General features: G+C 44.6%; 1 protein-coding gene across 5 annotated transcripts in view; it reads left to right on the top strand.

Annotated features, from left to right (window-relative positions):
• The window catches only part of CDKL5 (cyclin dependent kinase like 5), a 494,542-nt gene that overhangs the window by 287,170 nt on the left and 194,394 nt on the right, over positions 1-12,978 (top strand). For all 5 annotated transcript variants that reach the window (XM_068269971.1, XM_068269974.1, XM_068269970.1 and 2 more), the window contains exon 5: positions 1,638-1,683. In XM_068269971.1, the coding sequence (XP_068126072.1) occupies positions 1,638-1,683 (46 nt within the window). The remainder of the gene's footprint in view (positions 1-1,637; positions 1,684-12,978) is intronic.

Raw genomic sequence — 12,978 nt, 5'->3', positions numbered from 1 at the left:
CGCACTCCTACATGCACTTACGCCCTCACAGGATTTACTGGAAATGTTACTGTTCTTGCTCAACTTACAAAAATCATTGTGTGTAAAAGCCACTGAATCCTAAATAGCAGACGGAAATGCCAAGAAAAAGGAAGAGCTGTCCAGTCAGGATAACATGTACAGCTGAAGCTAAAGGGAAAAAGGAAATAGTGGTGCCAGCTGACTACCTTTGCTGCCTTTCTAAGCTGCGGGGACGGTATATCTGCCAGGGCTGACAGAATTGCATATCTTTTGACTTGTAAAATATCTCGCATAGCATGCATAATATTAGACACACATCCGTGGCGTAGCGTAGGCGGGTCAGAGGTTTTACCTGTATGAAGGCCCCTGTGCCCTCCTCCATTTGCTTTTTATTGGTGCTGTAGTGATGCTCTGTATGTGCTGTGAATAGTGATAATCATTATTAACCCATAACTTTTCATTTGCTTACACCTCTCTCAATCAGTGGTGGCTTGTATTATGAGATTATCATGCATAGAGTGCTGGAAAGGGCAGCGCAGTGTACAAATTTGCTTTAGGACCTATGGTTCTGGAGCTATGCCACTACCAAGCCTACAGTACTGTACCTTCAGGCCTAGATACAGTAATTCTGTGTCTGCCATCACAGGTTAGGCTGCAGGATAGATTGTATTGAAAACCCCCAAACTTGCGTTGCGTTGGCCGCATAGGTCCAAATTACAGGTCACATTTTGAAAGAAAACTAAATCCAATGGAATCTCTATAGAATTATAGACCTCAGCAAATGTTTGTATCTGGAGATGAAAATAGTATATTTGTGAGAAAGATTTTCATGCTTTGTGTGATCATTCCCCAGCATTCAACCATTTTTAACCCTTTAGCAGCCAATTTATTAAGAGGCTTGTAAGTGCTCCAGGTCAATGTATTTTAGCACATTTTTTTAATTTCTTATTCGTTACATTTGCTTGCTACTAAATAGTACTGCTGTAATGTGTATTTGTGACCACTTTTCACTAGGGGGCAGTGTGAGACAATAATAGAGGACTTCTGCTTTCAGCTGCTGTATTGTTTGCTAGCAGGGAGAGATCAAAGCTTTCCAAGATATTTACAGCATGAGTTCTGCCGACTGAGGTCAAAAGCGGTGCACTTATCTCAAGCTAACTCTATTGAAGCTTCTAATGGGTTAATGCAACATCTTGATTCAATTTTAAAACCTGTGAACCTTAAATGTAAATGGGCTAGTGCTAACTAGTTCATCACTGCTCCCCACCCCAAAATGCTACGAAAGTGAGACTTTCTCTCTGCTGTTTTTTTTTTATTATTTTACAAACGCTTTGATGCTATCAAACAAGTCATGCAAAGTGGCTGTTCTTGGAAAACCTGTTAATTCAAATTTGTTTAAATGAAAGGCATACAAAATAAGTAACTCCTGTAATAATGATCCCATGTCTGAGACTGACTTCACATAAATCGACATCCTACAGTGGATTAAGTGAAATGTTATGTTAAAACATTTGTGTAATTAGTAAGGCTAACCTTCTGCTAACTTTTCATATATCAACGTATGATATTTGCTAATTGTCCTATTAAGTCCTTGTATAGAAAGGTCATGGTGTCCTTTTCTTTTTTTATAATTCCAGGAAACAAAGGAGATTGTGGCGATCAAGAAGTTTAAAGATAGCGAAGGTATGTAGCCTGCTGGGAATAAATTATCCTCAGTGATACAGTTTTGGAGTTTAGTATTAAATGTTGGATGAGCTACTTATTCTGACCTGTTTTTATTATGAGGGAGCTTAGCTGACTCTGCAACATAACAGCAGGTTGCCCTGTATAAAATTATCACGTTCACGCCTACTGCCGGATTTACTTTCACTCACGGTTTTATTCACACTATTAATCCTATTAAATGCATAAGAGAATACAGAGGTTATAGGCATTATTTTTGAATATTCTACAGAGAAAAAAAAAAGGACACCGCACACAGCTGGTTAATCCCAGAATTTAACTCCTATTGAAATGTTGCTAACCCCCCCCCCCCCCTTATCCAGTACAAAAATACAGCAATGTTGGGTGCACTCTGCAAATGTAGGGCTTCGTACACCCACTACATGGTTCTTGGCCAGGCTGGTTGGATTGGCCTCTGCCAAGCATCTAGCATGTGTATGGGGCCCCGACCTTCTGCCTGTGGGATCAAATCCAGATCCCTGTGGGCATCAGTCCTCGTTCATGGGCACAAAACTTAAAAGTCAACACAAAGTGTAATCATTTTTTTTTAAAGGATTCTTACCTAAGAAGAGGGAAGCAACCAACCTAAGAAAGGATGCAGAGGCTTCTTGTGTCCTGCTGGAGACCACCGCTGCTTCCTTAGGCCCCCATTTTAAATTACGACTGTGCTCCTCTTGGTGCATGGCTTATTTCGCAGGCGCAGCCATACTCATGCAGGCGAAGTATGGCCACGCTTGTACATTGAGTGAAGCGAACTGTGATAACATATCCAACAAGCTCCTTGAAGTTATATTCTGAGGCTCTGTGCGCGGCATAGGTGGTCTCCAGGAGGAAACGGGAGTATCTGGAACATCCAGAAGCTTCCCTCTTCTAAGCTAAGTAACTTTTTATTTTATTGTATTCTGCCTCAGATATACCGTACTTTAAATGCTGACTGTTTAATTTTAAGGTTCATTTCTAGGGATAGATCTTAGTACAGTAGTGTCCCAGTTATCTGTAACTCAACTAACCAGCAGTCTCAAAGAGCACATTGCCGGCAGTACTCACAGTGGTGAAGGCCAACTTCTTAAAGAAAACCTGTACTGAGAAAAACCTCCCCTGGAGAGTACTCACCTGGGGTGGGGGAAGCCTCCGGATCCTATCGAGGCTTCCCCTGTCCTCCTCGGTCCCACGGCGGTGGAGATCAAGCTTCCCGATCAGCGGGGATGTAAATATTTACCTTCCCAGCGCAGGCGCAGTATCGGCTCTCCACCTCGGAGATAGGCGGAAATAGCCGATCGCTGTCGTGCCGCTCTACTGCGCAGGCGCAAGTCTCCAGCGCAGTAGAGCGGACCCGACGGAGATCAGCTATTTTCGACTATTTCCGTGCGGAAAGCCGCAACAGCTCCCCTTCTGGAGCCAGTAGAGGTAAATAAATCAGTGCTTGTCAGCCTTGTCGAGGGAGGATTCCGGGACACTCCGGGGGAGCCAGCGCTGGACTGCCTGCAGCTACAGGGGAGGGGGAACATTCATTGGGACCCTGAGGCTTCCCCCTCCCGAAGTGAGTACCACCCAGGGGAACTTTTTTTTTTGCTACAGGGTCTCTTTAAGACAAGACAAGTCAAATAACATTTATATCGCGCTTTTCTCCTGGCGGACTCAAAGCGCCAGAGCAGCAGCCACTAGGGCGCGCTCTATAGGCAGTAGCAGTGTTAGGGAGACTTGCCAAAGGTCTCCTACTGAATAGGTGCTGGCTTACTGAACAGGCAGAGCCGAGATTTGAACTCTGGTCTCCCATGTCAGAGGCAGAGCCCTTAACCATTACACCATCCAGCCAACCAGCCAACCATAAGCTTTTTATGGGCTCTGCTGTGCTTAAAGGGTGAGTTTCATGGCTCCCCCAAGGTTAATATACTTTAAATTACTGTATTTTAACATTAATACAGAGTTCATGGTAAGTATAGAGTGGGGTATAGTTCTGTATTAGCTAAGCATATTTTTAACATTGGGTCTCAAGCAACCAGAAAGCACACTTATCCGGCGTCAGTCAATCTCTGTCGGTGCCAGATAACCGAGACTCTACTGTATACCATCTGATAGGTTGGTTAACAGAATTCTCAAATATTAGCTTTTTGTTTGTGAACTAAGCCTAAAAATCCTAATTTGGTTAAATAGCCTGTAGCCGTGGACCTGTAGGTATTGGCATTGGGTTATGAGGGCAAGCCTTCTGCTACTGCTTGGCTCAGTATGTTCATAATGCAGGGGGGCTGGGCACAGATAATGTTTATTCAAAAATGACTGCCTGCTCCAGCAGAATGTGTTGCAGGAAATAGGTACTTTTAATAATACATTATTTGACTTCAAATAATCAAAACAAGTTCTTCCACTGGGTATCTGTGTCTTCTGGATTTGGCTTTTGAAGTGCACTTAAATGTTATATAAATAACAACAACAGACTCAAAATGACACTAATGCAATTATGAAAAATAGAAATGAGTTGTAGATGTGTGTGTGATTGAGTGGTCTGAGATCAAATTTAGACATAGACTCAAGACGAGTTTTGTGCGGCCTTATAAGTTGCCATGAGTGCCTACAAACAGTGGGGCACTATCTCCCTTCTTGACATTTACTCCTCCCTATAATGACACAAAGACTAGGACCCTTATCTGTATTCTTGAAACATAAACCAATCTAAGTAAAAAGGTGCCCATACATTACTCAATTTGTGGCATTGATATCCCACAGATTTGATCAAAATGATCGAATCTGGCAAAGATTGATGCCACAATATGGCCACTCGATAGGTTTCCAGACGAAATCGATTGAAATGATCAATCAGGCATGCTGGAATGATGTCACGTGAACAGGGGTGGACTGACCATTAGGGCTCTCGGGCATGGACCGCGGGCCTGGGGTCAGTAGGGGGCCTGCCCCTGGCACCAATTGAGAGGCAGGGAGGGGGGCGCAGCGGTGGGGGAGTGGGCATAGTCGCTACAACTCACTTTCTGCCGCTGATCCCCGCAGCCTCTATCTCTTTCCACTCTCCCAGGTGTCCATCGCGTTGGTAACAGCACCTCCCTGTGATGACGTGACCGCATGTCATCACAGGTGGCGCTGTTACCAATGCGACAGATGCCAGGAAAGGAAGGAGATAAAGGGCTGCAGGGGATCGGCAGCGGAAGGTAAGTTGTAACTACTATGTCTGCTCCCCCCGCCGCTGTGGGGCACCTACCTATCTAACCTATACTGCGGGCACCTACCTATCTAACCTATACTGGAGGCACCTACCTACCTAACCTATACTGCGGGCACCTACCTATCTAACCTATACCTGATTCACCTACCTATCTAACCTATACCTGGTTCACTGCAGCAGTGCAGAAACTATGGAAAGATGCATATCATTTTAAAGCTCTCTTTCTCCTCTTTCCAATGATATATAAATCGCCGCCCTACACCTTTTAGTTTTCGCTATTTTCGCGATTGAAATTGGCGCGGCTGCAATTTCGATCGCGAAAATAGAGAAAACTAAAAGGCGTACAGCGATGATTTAGGTGTCGCCAGGGCGACTTTTTCCTAAAGTCAGCAGCTCCATTCTGCTGAATGGAGCTGCTGACTTTGAGAAAAAGTCGCCCTGTGTAATACATTGTAACTATGGAAAGATGGATATCATTTTAAAGCTCTCTTTCTCCTCTTTCTGACGACCCCTAAATCGTCGCTGTTAGCCTTTTGGTTTTCTCTATTTTCTCGACCAAAATCGCAGCCGTGGCAATTTCAATCGCGAAAATAGCGAAAACTAAAAGGTGTAGGGCGGCGATTTATATATCATTGGAAAGAGGAGAAAGAGAGCTTTAAAATGATATCCATCTTTCCATAGTTTCTGCACTGCTCGGAGTCCCTTTAAAATCAGTATTAGTTTTGCCCGAATGGGGCTGCCACACTAATACACTATGGGACACCATGAACCATAAGTCTGGCAAATTCCATCTTTGCCAGCACTTTTTTTTGCAGTTTCATCTGTCTATCAAACTGAGTGCACTATGAGCACTGTCTACCAAACTACCAAACTGAGTGCACTATGAGCACTGTCTACCAAACTGAGTGCACTGTGAGCGTACATCTGAATGTATGGGACACTGTCTGTTATACCATTGTTATGTAGGCTCTGCTTTGACCTTTCGAGAGCAGCAAAGAGTCTGTGTGATTCAGAAAGCTAGATAGTTTTAAAAACTGTTTGTTATTGGGCACAACGTTTGCAACCGTTAGGGCCTGAGCCCACTAACGCAGTTGAGTGAAGTTGTGTCCGCTTTTCAGCATCTGTAACATTGATGTGTTGCTGAAAAGCGGACACAACTGCGCACAATTGCATTAGTCTGCTCAGGCCCTTAGGGTTCTTTCACATTAGAGCTTGCGTTTGGAAAGGCTAAAAGCATGCGTTTTGCTGTTTGCGTTTTGCTGTATTTTTCATGCGTTTTCAATCCATTACAGCACATAGTAAAACGTAGGTAAAGTTATTTTTTTTTGACTTTCAACTGTAGCTGTGTGCATTGAAACATTTTAAAAACGCATGCTCTTCTTGGAGCTTGCGTTTTACATTGATTTACATTGTAACGCACGTGTAGGACGATTAAAAGCTCCGGGGAGTGTCGAAAAGCAACACACAAAAACGCAACGTTAGATGTGAAAGGTAAAATGAAAGTCTATGGACTTTCATTTTACCTTGGAAAACGCAAACTATCGACATTGAGTCAAAATGTGCAAAACCAGCTCAGATGTGAAAGAGCCCTACCAGGGTCATATCAGATCACAGTGAAGGTTGTCAAAAGCTATGTGAAATAGAAGTATTGCATTCAGTCCAGCAAATTAAAAAAAAAATGTACTGCAATTGCGCTATTTCACCTAACCTTTTAGCAATCTTCTCTATGCTCTTATATGACATGGGTAAGGGCCTTTTACCATTGAGTGCACTTGGATTTGTTTTTTGGAGCGCTCACAATTTGACAGTCGCAAAGACAAATCGATGTGCTCCCTTTCCACTGCTTGTGTTGTGATGTGACTCTGAGTCCAGCTGAATTGCAGGGCGCTGTCTGCAGACTTTTTGATGTGATTGCCATTCAGTGATGTGCTGCTGGCTACAGATTGTTGCAGTTTAATGGCATACATTCGGTCATTTACCAGAACAGCCGGACGCTCACCTAAAATAGTTGGATGGAGCACCTACCGAAAAGAACCTAGAGAGAACACTGCGTCCTTGCAGCACAAGTGGTTACATATCTATCTAAAACGTATTTCACAAGAAGCAGTTCAGTGTGGCACTCCTTAGCATAAGGCCCAGATTAGTGCGGGTTAAAATTTCAAGCGTGCAACCATTCACCACTTCAGCTTATACTCCTTCCCTTCACTGGTAGTATTAGACGTGTGCTCCGCAAAGTATTATTGAAGAAAGAATATCACATGAATGTTGAGAAAGAAGCAGTAGCGTGCACCATCCGTCCATAAACGTGATTTATTACCAGTAGTGAACACATTCATAAAGCAGGAGTGTTGGTTTCAGCACAAGTATACCTTATACATGCGATGCTTGCGTGGTGAAGGTGGAGGTGGGCGCTTTGGGCTCAGATGGGAGTGGCGACAGCCGTTTCGCGTCCTGACAGAAGCTTGGTCATGCTGCGTTCCACTATACCCATAGTATAGGGCAGTGATGGCTAACCTTGGCACTGCAGCTGTGGTGGAACTACAAGTCCCATGAGGCATTGCAATACTTTGATAGTTCTAATCATAGCTCAGGGAGGCAGAGGCATGATGGGATTTGTAGTTTTGTTACAGCTGGAATGCCGAGGTTAGCCATCCCTGGTATAGGGTATAGTGGAATGCAGCATGACCAAGCGTCCATTAGGACGCGAAACGGCCGCCACCGCTCCCATCTGAGCCCAAAGCGCCGACCGCCACCGCTCCCATCTGAGCCCAAAGCGCCGACCTCCACCCTCACCACGCAAGCATCGCATGAATAAGGTATACTTTTGCTGAAACCAATACTCCTGCTTTATGAATGTGTTCACTAATTGTAATAAATCATGTTTATGGACGGATGGTGCACGCTGCTGCTTCTTTCTCAACATAAATATCTATCTAAACAAAGAACGATTAGGAAATATTGATCATTTAACTAATTAGCATTCCTGTTATCATCAGTCTTTTAAAGAACACACTCATACAATCTATAAAGATATTATAAAGATATGTCCTAGTCTTTAGTAGGTTTTCATTAGCTTGAACTTTTTATGGAATCTAACATCTAATCTCTTAAAAATGCCTCATACTGAATGCCTATCTTTACTTCGCCAGGGTCATGAGGCAGAGCCTGAAGGGTGATAACATTGCCCTGAAGTGAATGAAGTGCTTCCACATGACTGCTGCTACAATACTCTGCCCATCTCATAATAGACTTGCAGCCCTTAGCAAAATTCTCCATAGAAGCACGGCACTTGAAACAAATTCAAAGTCCATTAAAAGTTTCTTCAGCTTTTGCAGGCTTTATGCTTAGCACAGTACATTTTTTGAGAGCATCTTAAAGTACACCTGAACTAAAAACAAACTTTTGAGATTAACAATTGTATCTGTAGTTCTACTTATAAGTACCGCGTTTCCCCGAAAATAAGAAAGTGTCTTATATTATTTTTGCACCAAAAGACGTGCTAGGGCTTATTTTCAGTGGATGTCTTATATTTCTATGAACACACAAGTTCCTGGGCTGTGTGTACTCCGGCCTTCCCCACTGTGCCACCTCTTCCACTACTGGATCCACCTCTTGTGTACCCCTGTACCTTTAGTATCCTCCTGGTGTACCCCTATGTACCTGTGTCCTCCTATCCCCTGTCCTCTTGTGTCCCCCTATGTCCTTTGTGTCTTCTGCTGTGTCTTCCGCTGACCCTCATGTTCTTCTGGTATACCCCTGCACCCTCTTATTTCCCCCAGCTCCATGCCACTGTGTCCCCGAGCTTCAGCCTATGGGGAAGAAGTATGGCAACTTGTGTTTCTACTGGAGTCGACGGTCTTGCAGGTGGGACCATGGCTCCGTTATTGGGCCAATCACTGCACTTGCTGATTAGCAAAGAATGCAGTGATTGACCCAATGACGGAGCCATGGTCCCACCCGCAAGACCATGGGCTCCGGTAATAACACAAGTTGACATATTTTTCCCTTTACTCCCGCTAGGGCTTACTTTTGGGGTAGGGCTTATATTTCTATAATGCTCGAAAATTCCTTCTAGTGCTTATTTTTAGGGAATGTCTTAATTTCAGGGAAAGAGGGGTAGTATTTGTTTCCCATAGTCTTATTTTTATTGTTTCAGTTAAATGACCGTTTTAGATGTTTTACAATTGCCATCTTGAAATATTGCCCTTTATATCTTTTCCCTCCTCTCAGACTTGTCTCTCTGCCCTGCAGCAGTTTTATATCCTGTAATAAGTTACCTGTGAGAGTCAGTGGTGGACAAAGCCAACAGTGGGCCCCTGTGCAGAATAAATGAAGGGGCCCCATGTGAGTCGCGATGGTCAAAACAGATGGTTAGATGCAAATAATGTCGATAATATTCAAGAACGTGAAACTAGGTCACATTATGTAGGCACGATAATGTAGCATACATTTTATACGTGTATATGACTGACCCCAAGCTATTATCACCTTTCCTTATGGTTTAGAGCTCAAGGCCCATATGCAATTCACTTTTTCACCTGAGTTTTCTTCTAGGAGATAATTTTTCATTTTCAATTTAAAATAACTTTTCAGCACTTTTCAACTAAAAATGTACCCAAAAGAAGTTGAAAAAGTACTATCAAAATTATTTTGAGCATTTTCTTGCTTTATGGTGGCTTAAAAGGCATTTTATTGACAAGTTTAAAAATGTCAACTTGGAGAAAACTAAGGAGGAAAAGTGAATTGCATACGGGCCCAAGTGTCAAACACAAGGCCCGGGTGCCAAATGCGTCTCTCCTTGCCATTTTATGTGGCCCTTCAGAGCTTCAAATGTGCATCACTGTAAGCAGTAAGAATGACAGCACACTGCCTTACCATCCAGGGGAGCACTCCGGTGACACTGTTTCTGGTTGAAACATTTGTCAGTTTAGGTGGGGTACACCAACACCCTAGCGCAATTTGCATGGGACCCCCTCTTGGGAACCAAACCCCCTTGTGTGCCTGGTAATGACTGATGAGAAACTGCCATTCAGACAGCGCCATGTGGTTTTAACCCTAAGGGCCGATTTCCACTGTGCCCTGAACTAAATCTGCGGCATTTACCCGCTTGCGAGCTGCACAGGGAAACACCGCCTGTCTTTCTAGTGGTTTGCCGTCCAGATTACACTTTGGTGCAAATCTGAATGGCATGCTGCGGATTTCTGCAGCACACACAGCAGAATCACTCTAGCTGTGCATGGCATGGGTGCTGGTGCCAAATAAAAAATGGCCGCAGCTCCCAGTGGAAATAAGGCCCTAAGGGCAGTGCGATTTGGACGACCAGTCATAGAAAGAATAGGCAGTGTTTCCCTGCCTGACTCACCTGCGGGGAAATGCTACAGATTCGGGCCACATTCAAACACAGTGAAAACGGCTTTTATGGTAAAAGAAAGGAAAAAAAGAGGAACACAACCATGGACCCTGAACAAGCATGCAAATCAGATGTTTCTGACTTAGACCCCATTTATACTTAAAGAAAACCTGAACTGAAAATTAAAAGTCAATATAAACATACACCTTGTAACGATTGGGGAACATTTCCGTGGCCAGCACTCAGGATGTGCGCTGACACTACGGAAATCCTCCACAAACGTCTGAATAACAGAACCCAGCTGTGGTGCAATGCACCTGTAGAGGGGAATTCCCACCAGCAGATGGAGCTGTGGAGTGCAGAGGAACACAGCGTCTGCACTGCCACAGATGCCATGGGAATTGTACGAGTCGAAGGAATGCAGGGCAAGAAGGCCCCTAACGCAAGAGAGTGAGCACAGAGACAGAATGTATGTGTGTCCACCAATGTAGTCGCCACCCGGCGACGGTGAACACACAACAGCGGAAACCAAGTGAGAACGCAATCGCAAGAGTGGCAATTGCCAACAGTGACACAAGACCGAGTAAATACAGAGCACAAGTGTAGCAAGAAAGACACAGCAAATAACAATGATCAGAACGCCAAGGAAAATAACAAACGCACTCGCTAAGTGTGGTCGCCGCACGAAAAGCGCAACAGCGAAAAAGCACGATAATGGCGCGGTCTCCGCACGAGAAGCGCAACAGAGACAAAACACGCCAACCCTAACTAACCAATGTAACACGAAAATGAATAGAGAACGCGAACGCTTGCTAAACGGTTACCTCACCGAGCCTACAGCAAGCGTTCGTTCCAGACAAGACAGACAGGAGCAACCAGTAGCAACCGCAGCTCTGGCCTACACTCCCAGACAGAGTACAGAAGGAACCACCGCCACTACCACTAGGACGGATGCGATCCAGACAGACCGATAAATGGAGCAACCAGTAGCAACCGCTGCTCTGGCTTGCACCCTTAAGAGAGAGTACAGAAGGAAGCACTACCACTAGGGCGAATGCGATCCCAACAGACAGAACGATTTCCTGTCGACCGCCGCTGGCGACAATTCAATCGCAACAGATAGACAGTACAAGGCAAAACAAATAATACAACCTGACTACGCTAGAAGGAATGCTAGTGCACTCCCAAGGAATTACTCTAAGATAATCTTAGCAAACAATTAGCAAAGGCTGAAACTCCAGGTAAGTTCGCAGGAACAAACCATCATGACCAGCAAGGAATTCTGGGAGGAAATGGTTTTTATACTGCAAGCCATCAGAGGAAGCAGCTAAGCAATTTGCATGACAAGTGGATGCAAATTCCACCCCAGAACAGCAACTCTGCAGCTTGCAGAGTGGAGAGAGGTCTCTTTTCCAGGGACCTGCAGTACTCAGACCTAACAAATGGTCAAACAGTTGTCTGCCTGTGCAGCCAGCAGCGCAGATCATTACACACCTCCCGTGTAGTCTACTCAGAAATCTCTTTCTCCTGTCCCGCATCCTGTTAGTCCACTGTGATCGATGGAATTCTCCGTCCTCCATTTTGAAAATGGCCATTACCCCATAACAGCTTCCTGGTCAGCACACTGTTAAACTGTAACATTGCCTACTTGAGCCATAGGGAAACATAGACATTACCGGGCACATCAGTTGTCCACTCAGCTTTAACTGACAGTAACTGATATATAACTGACAGCAACTGATATATTTCAGTTCTGACAAAATGTTGTCAGAACTGGAAGGGATCATTGTCATGTTCATTTGAAGTTACTTCATGTGTTTAATTTAAATAATTTTACTCAGTACAGGTTCCCTTTAATCAGTTGCTCTCAGTTATAACTGAAAGAACAACTGATTTTCAAAGTAATGCCCATGTTTTCCTCTGGCTACTTTCATACTTAAATTGTTTTAACTGAAATCTTTTTCACAATTCACTGCTATGGAGAAGAAAAAAACACGTACCGACTGATTAAGTGTAAACGGGGCCTTAAGGCTGGTTACACAGTTGGACGTTGCGTTTTAGGGGACGTTATGGTCGCATAACGTGCCCCTAACGCAACGTCTGGTGCGCTCTGATGTGGACGTCAGAGTGAGCCGCGTTGTGCAGCTCACTCTGGCGTCCGTGATGCTGTGATGCGTACTCTTGGACGCATGCGGCATCACGTGGTCCCGCCCGGCCAATCGCCGCACAGAGCGGCCGCTCCAGGAAGTAAACACTGCACGTCACTGAGTGCAGTGAATATTAATTAGCCATGTGCCTGGCCGCTCTCTGCTCCTCCCCAACATTACTGAGCATGTGCAAGCAGTCTAACGCGGCTCTGCCGCTTATTAAGTACTGCATGCAGTACGTTGTCTTAGGCCGCAGCGTTACTAAGTAACGCAACGTGGGCACTGTGAACAGCCCATTGATTTTTCATTGCTGTGCGGTGGTGTGCGTTACAGGCTGCTCTAACGTGCGCCTGTAACGTCCCACTGTGAAACCAGCCTAAGTCTTACTAGATTAGCTGTATGCTTGTTTCAGTTATGTGATTTAGGCCCAGTGCACACTGAGCGGTTTTAGGAGCGATCCGCCAACCGCATCCGTCTGTGAAAACGCTTGGCTAATGTATTTCAATGGGCTGGTGCAAACCAGCGGTTTGAGGTTTTTAGCAAACCGCAAACGTGCCTCCTGCTGCAAGTTTGCGGTTTGCAGA

The sequence above is a fragment of the Hyperolius riggenbachi genome, chromosome 2 (genome assembly GCF_040937935.1).
Source record: "Hyperolius riggenbachi isolate aHypRig1 chromosome 2, aHypRig1.pri, whole genome shotgun sequence".
Taxonomy (NCBI): domain Eukaryota; kingdom Metazoa; phylum Chordata; class Amphibia; order Anura; family Hyperoliidae; genus Hyperolius; species Hyperolius riggenbachi.
This window is presented reverse-complemented; position numbering and strand designations above follow the sequence as displayed.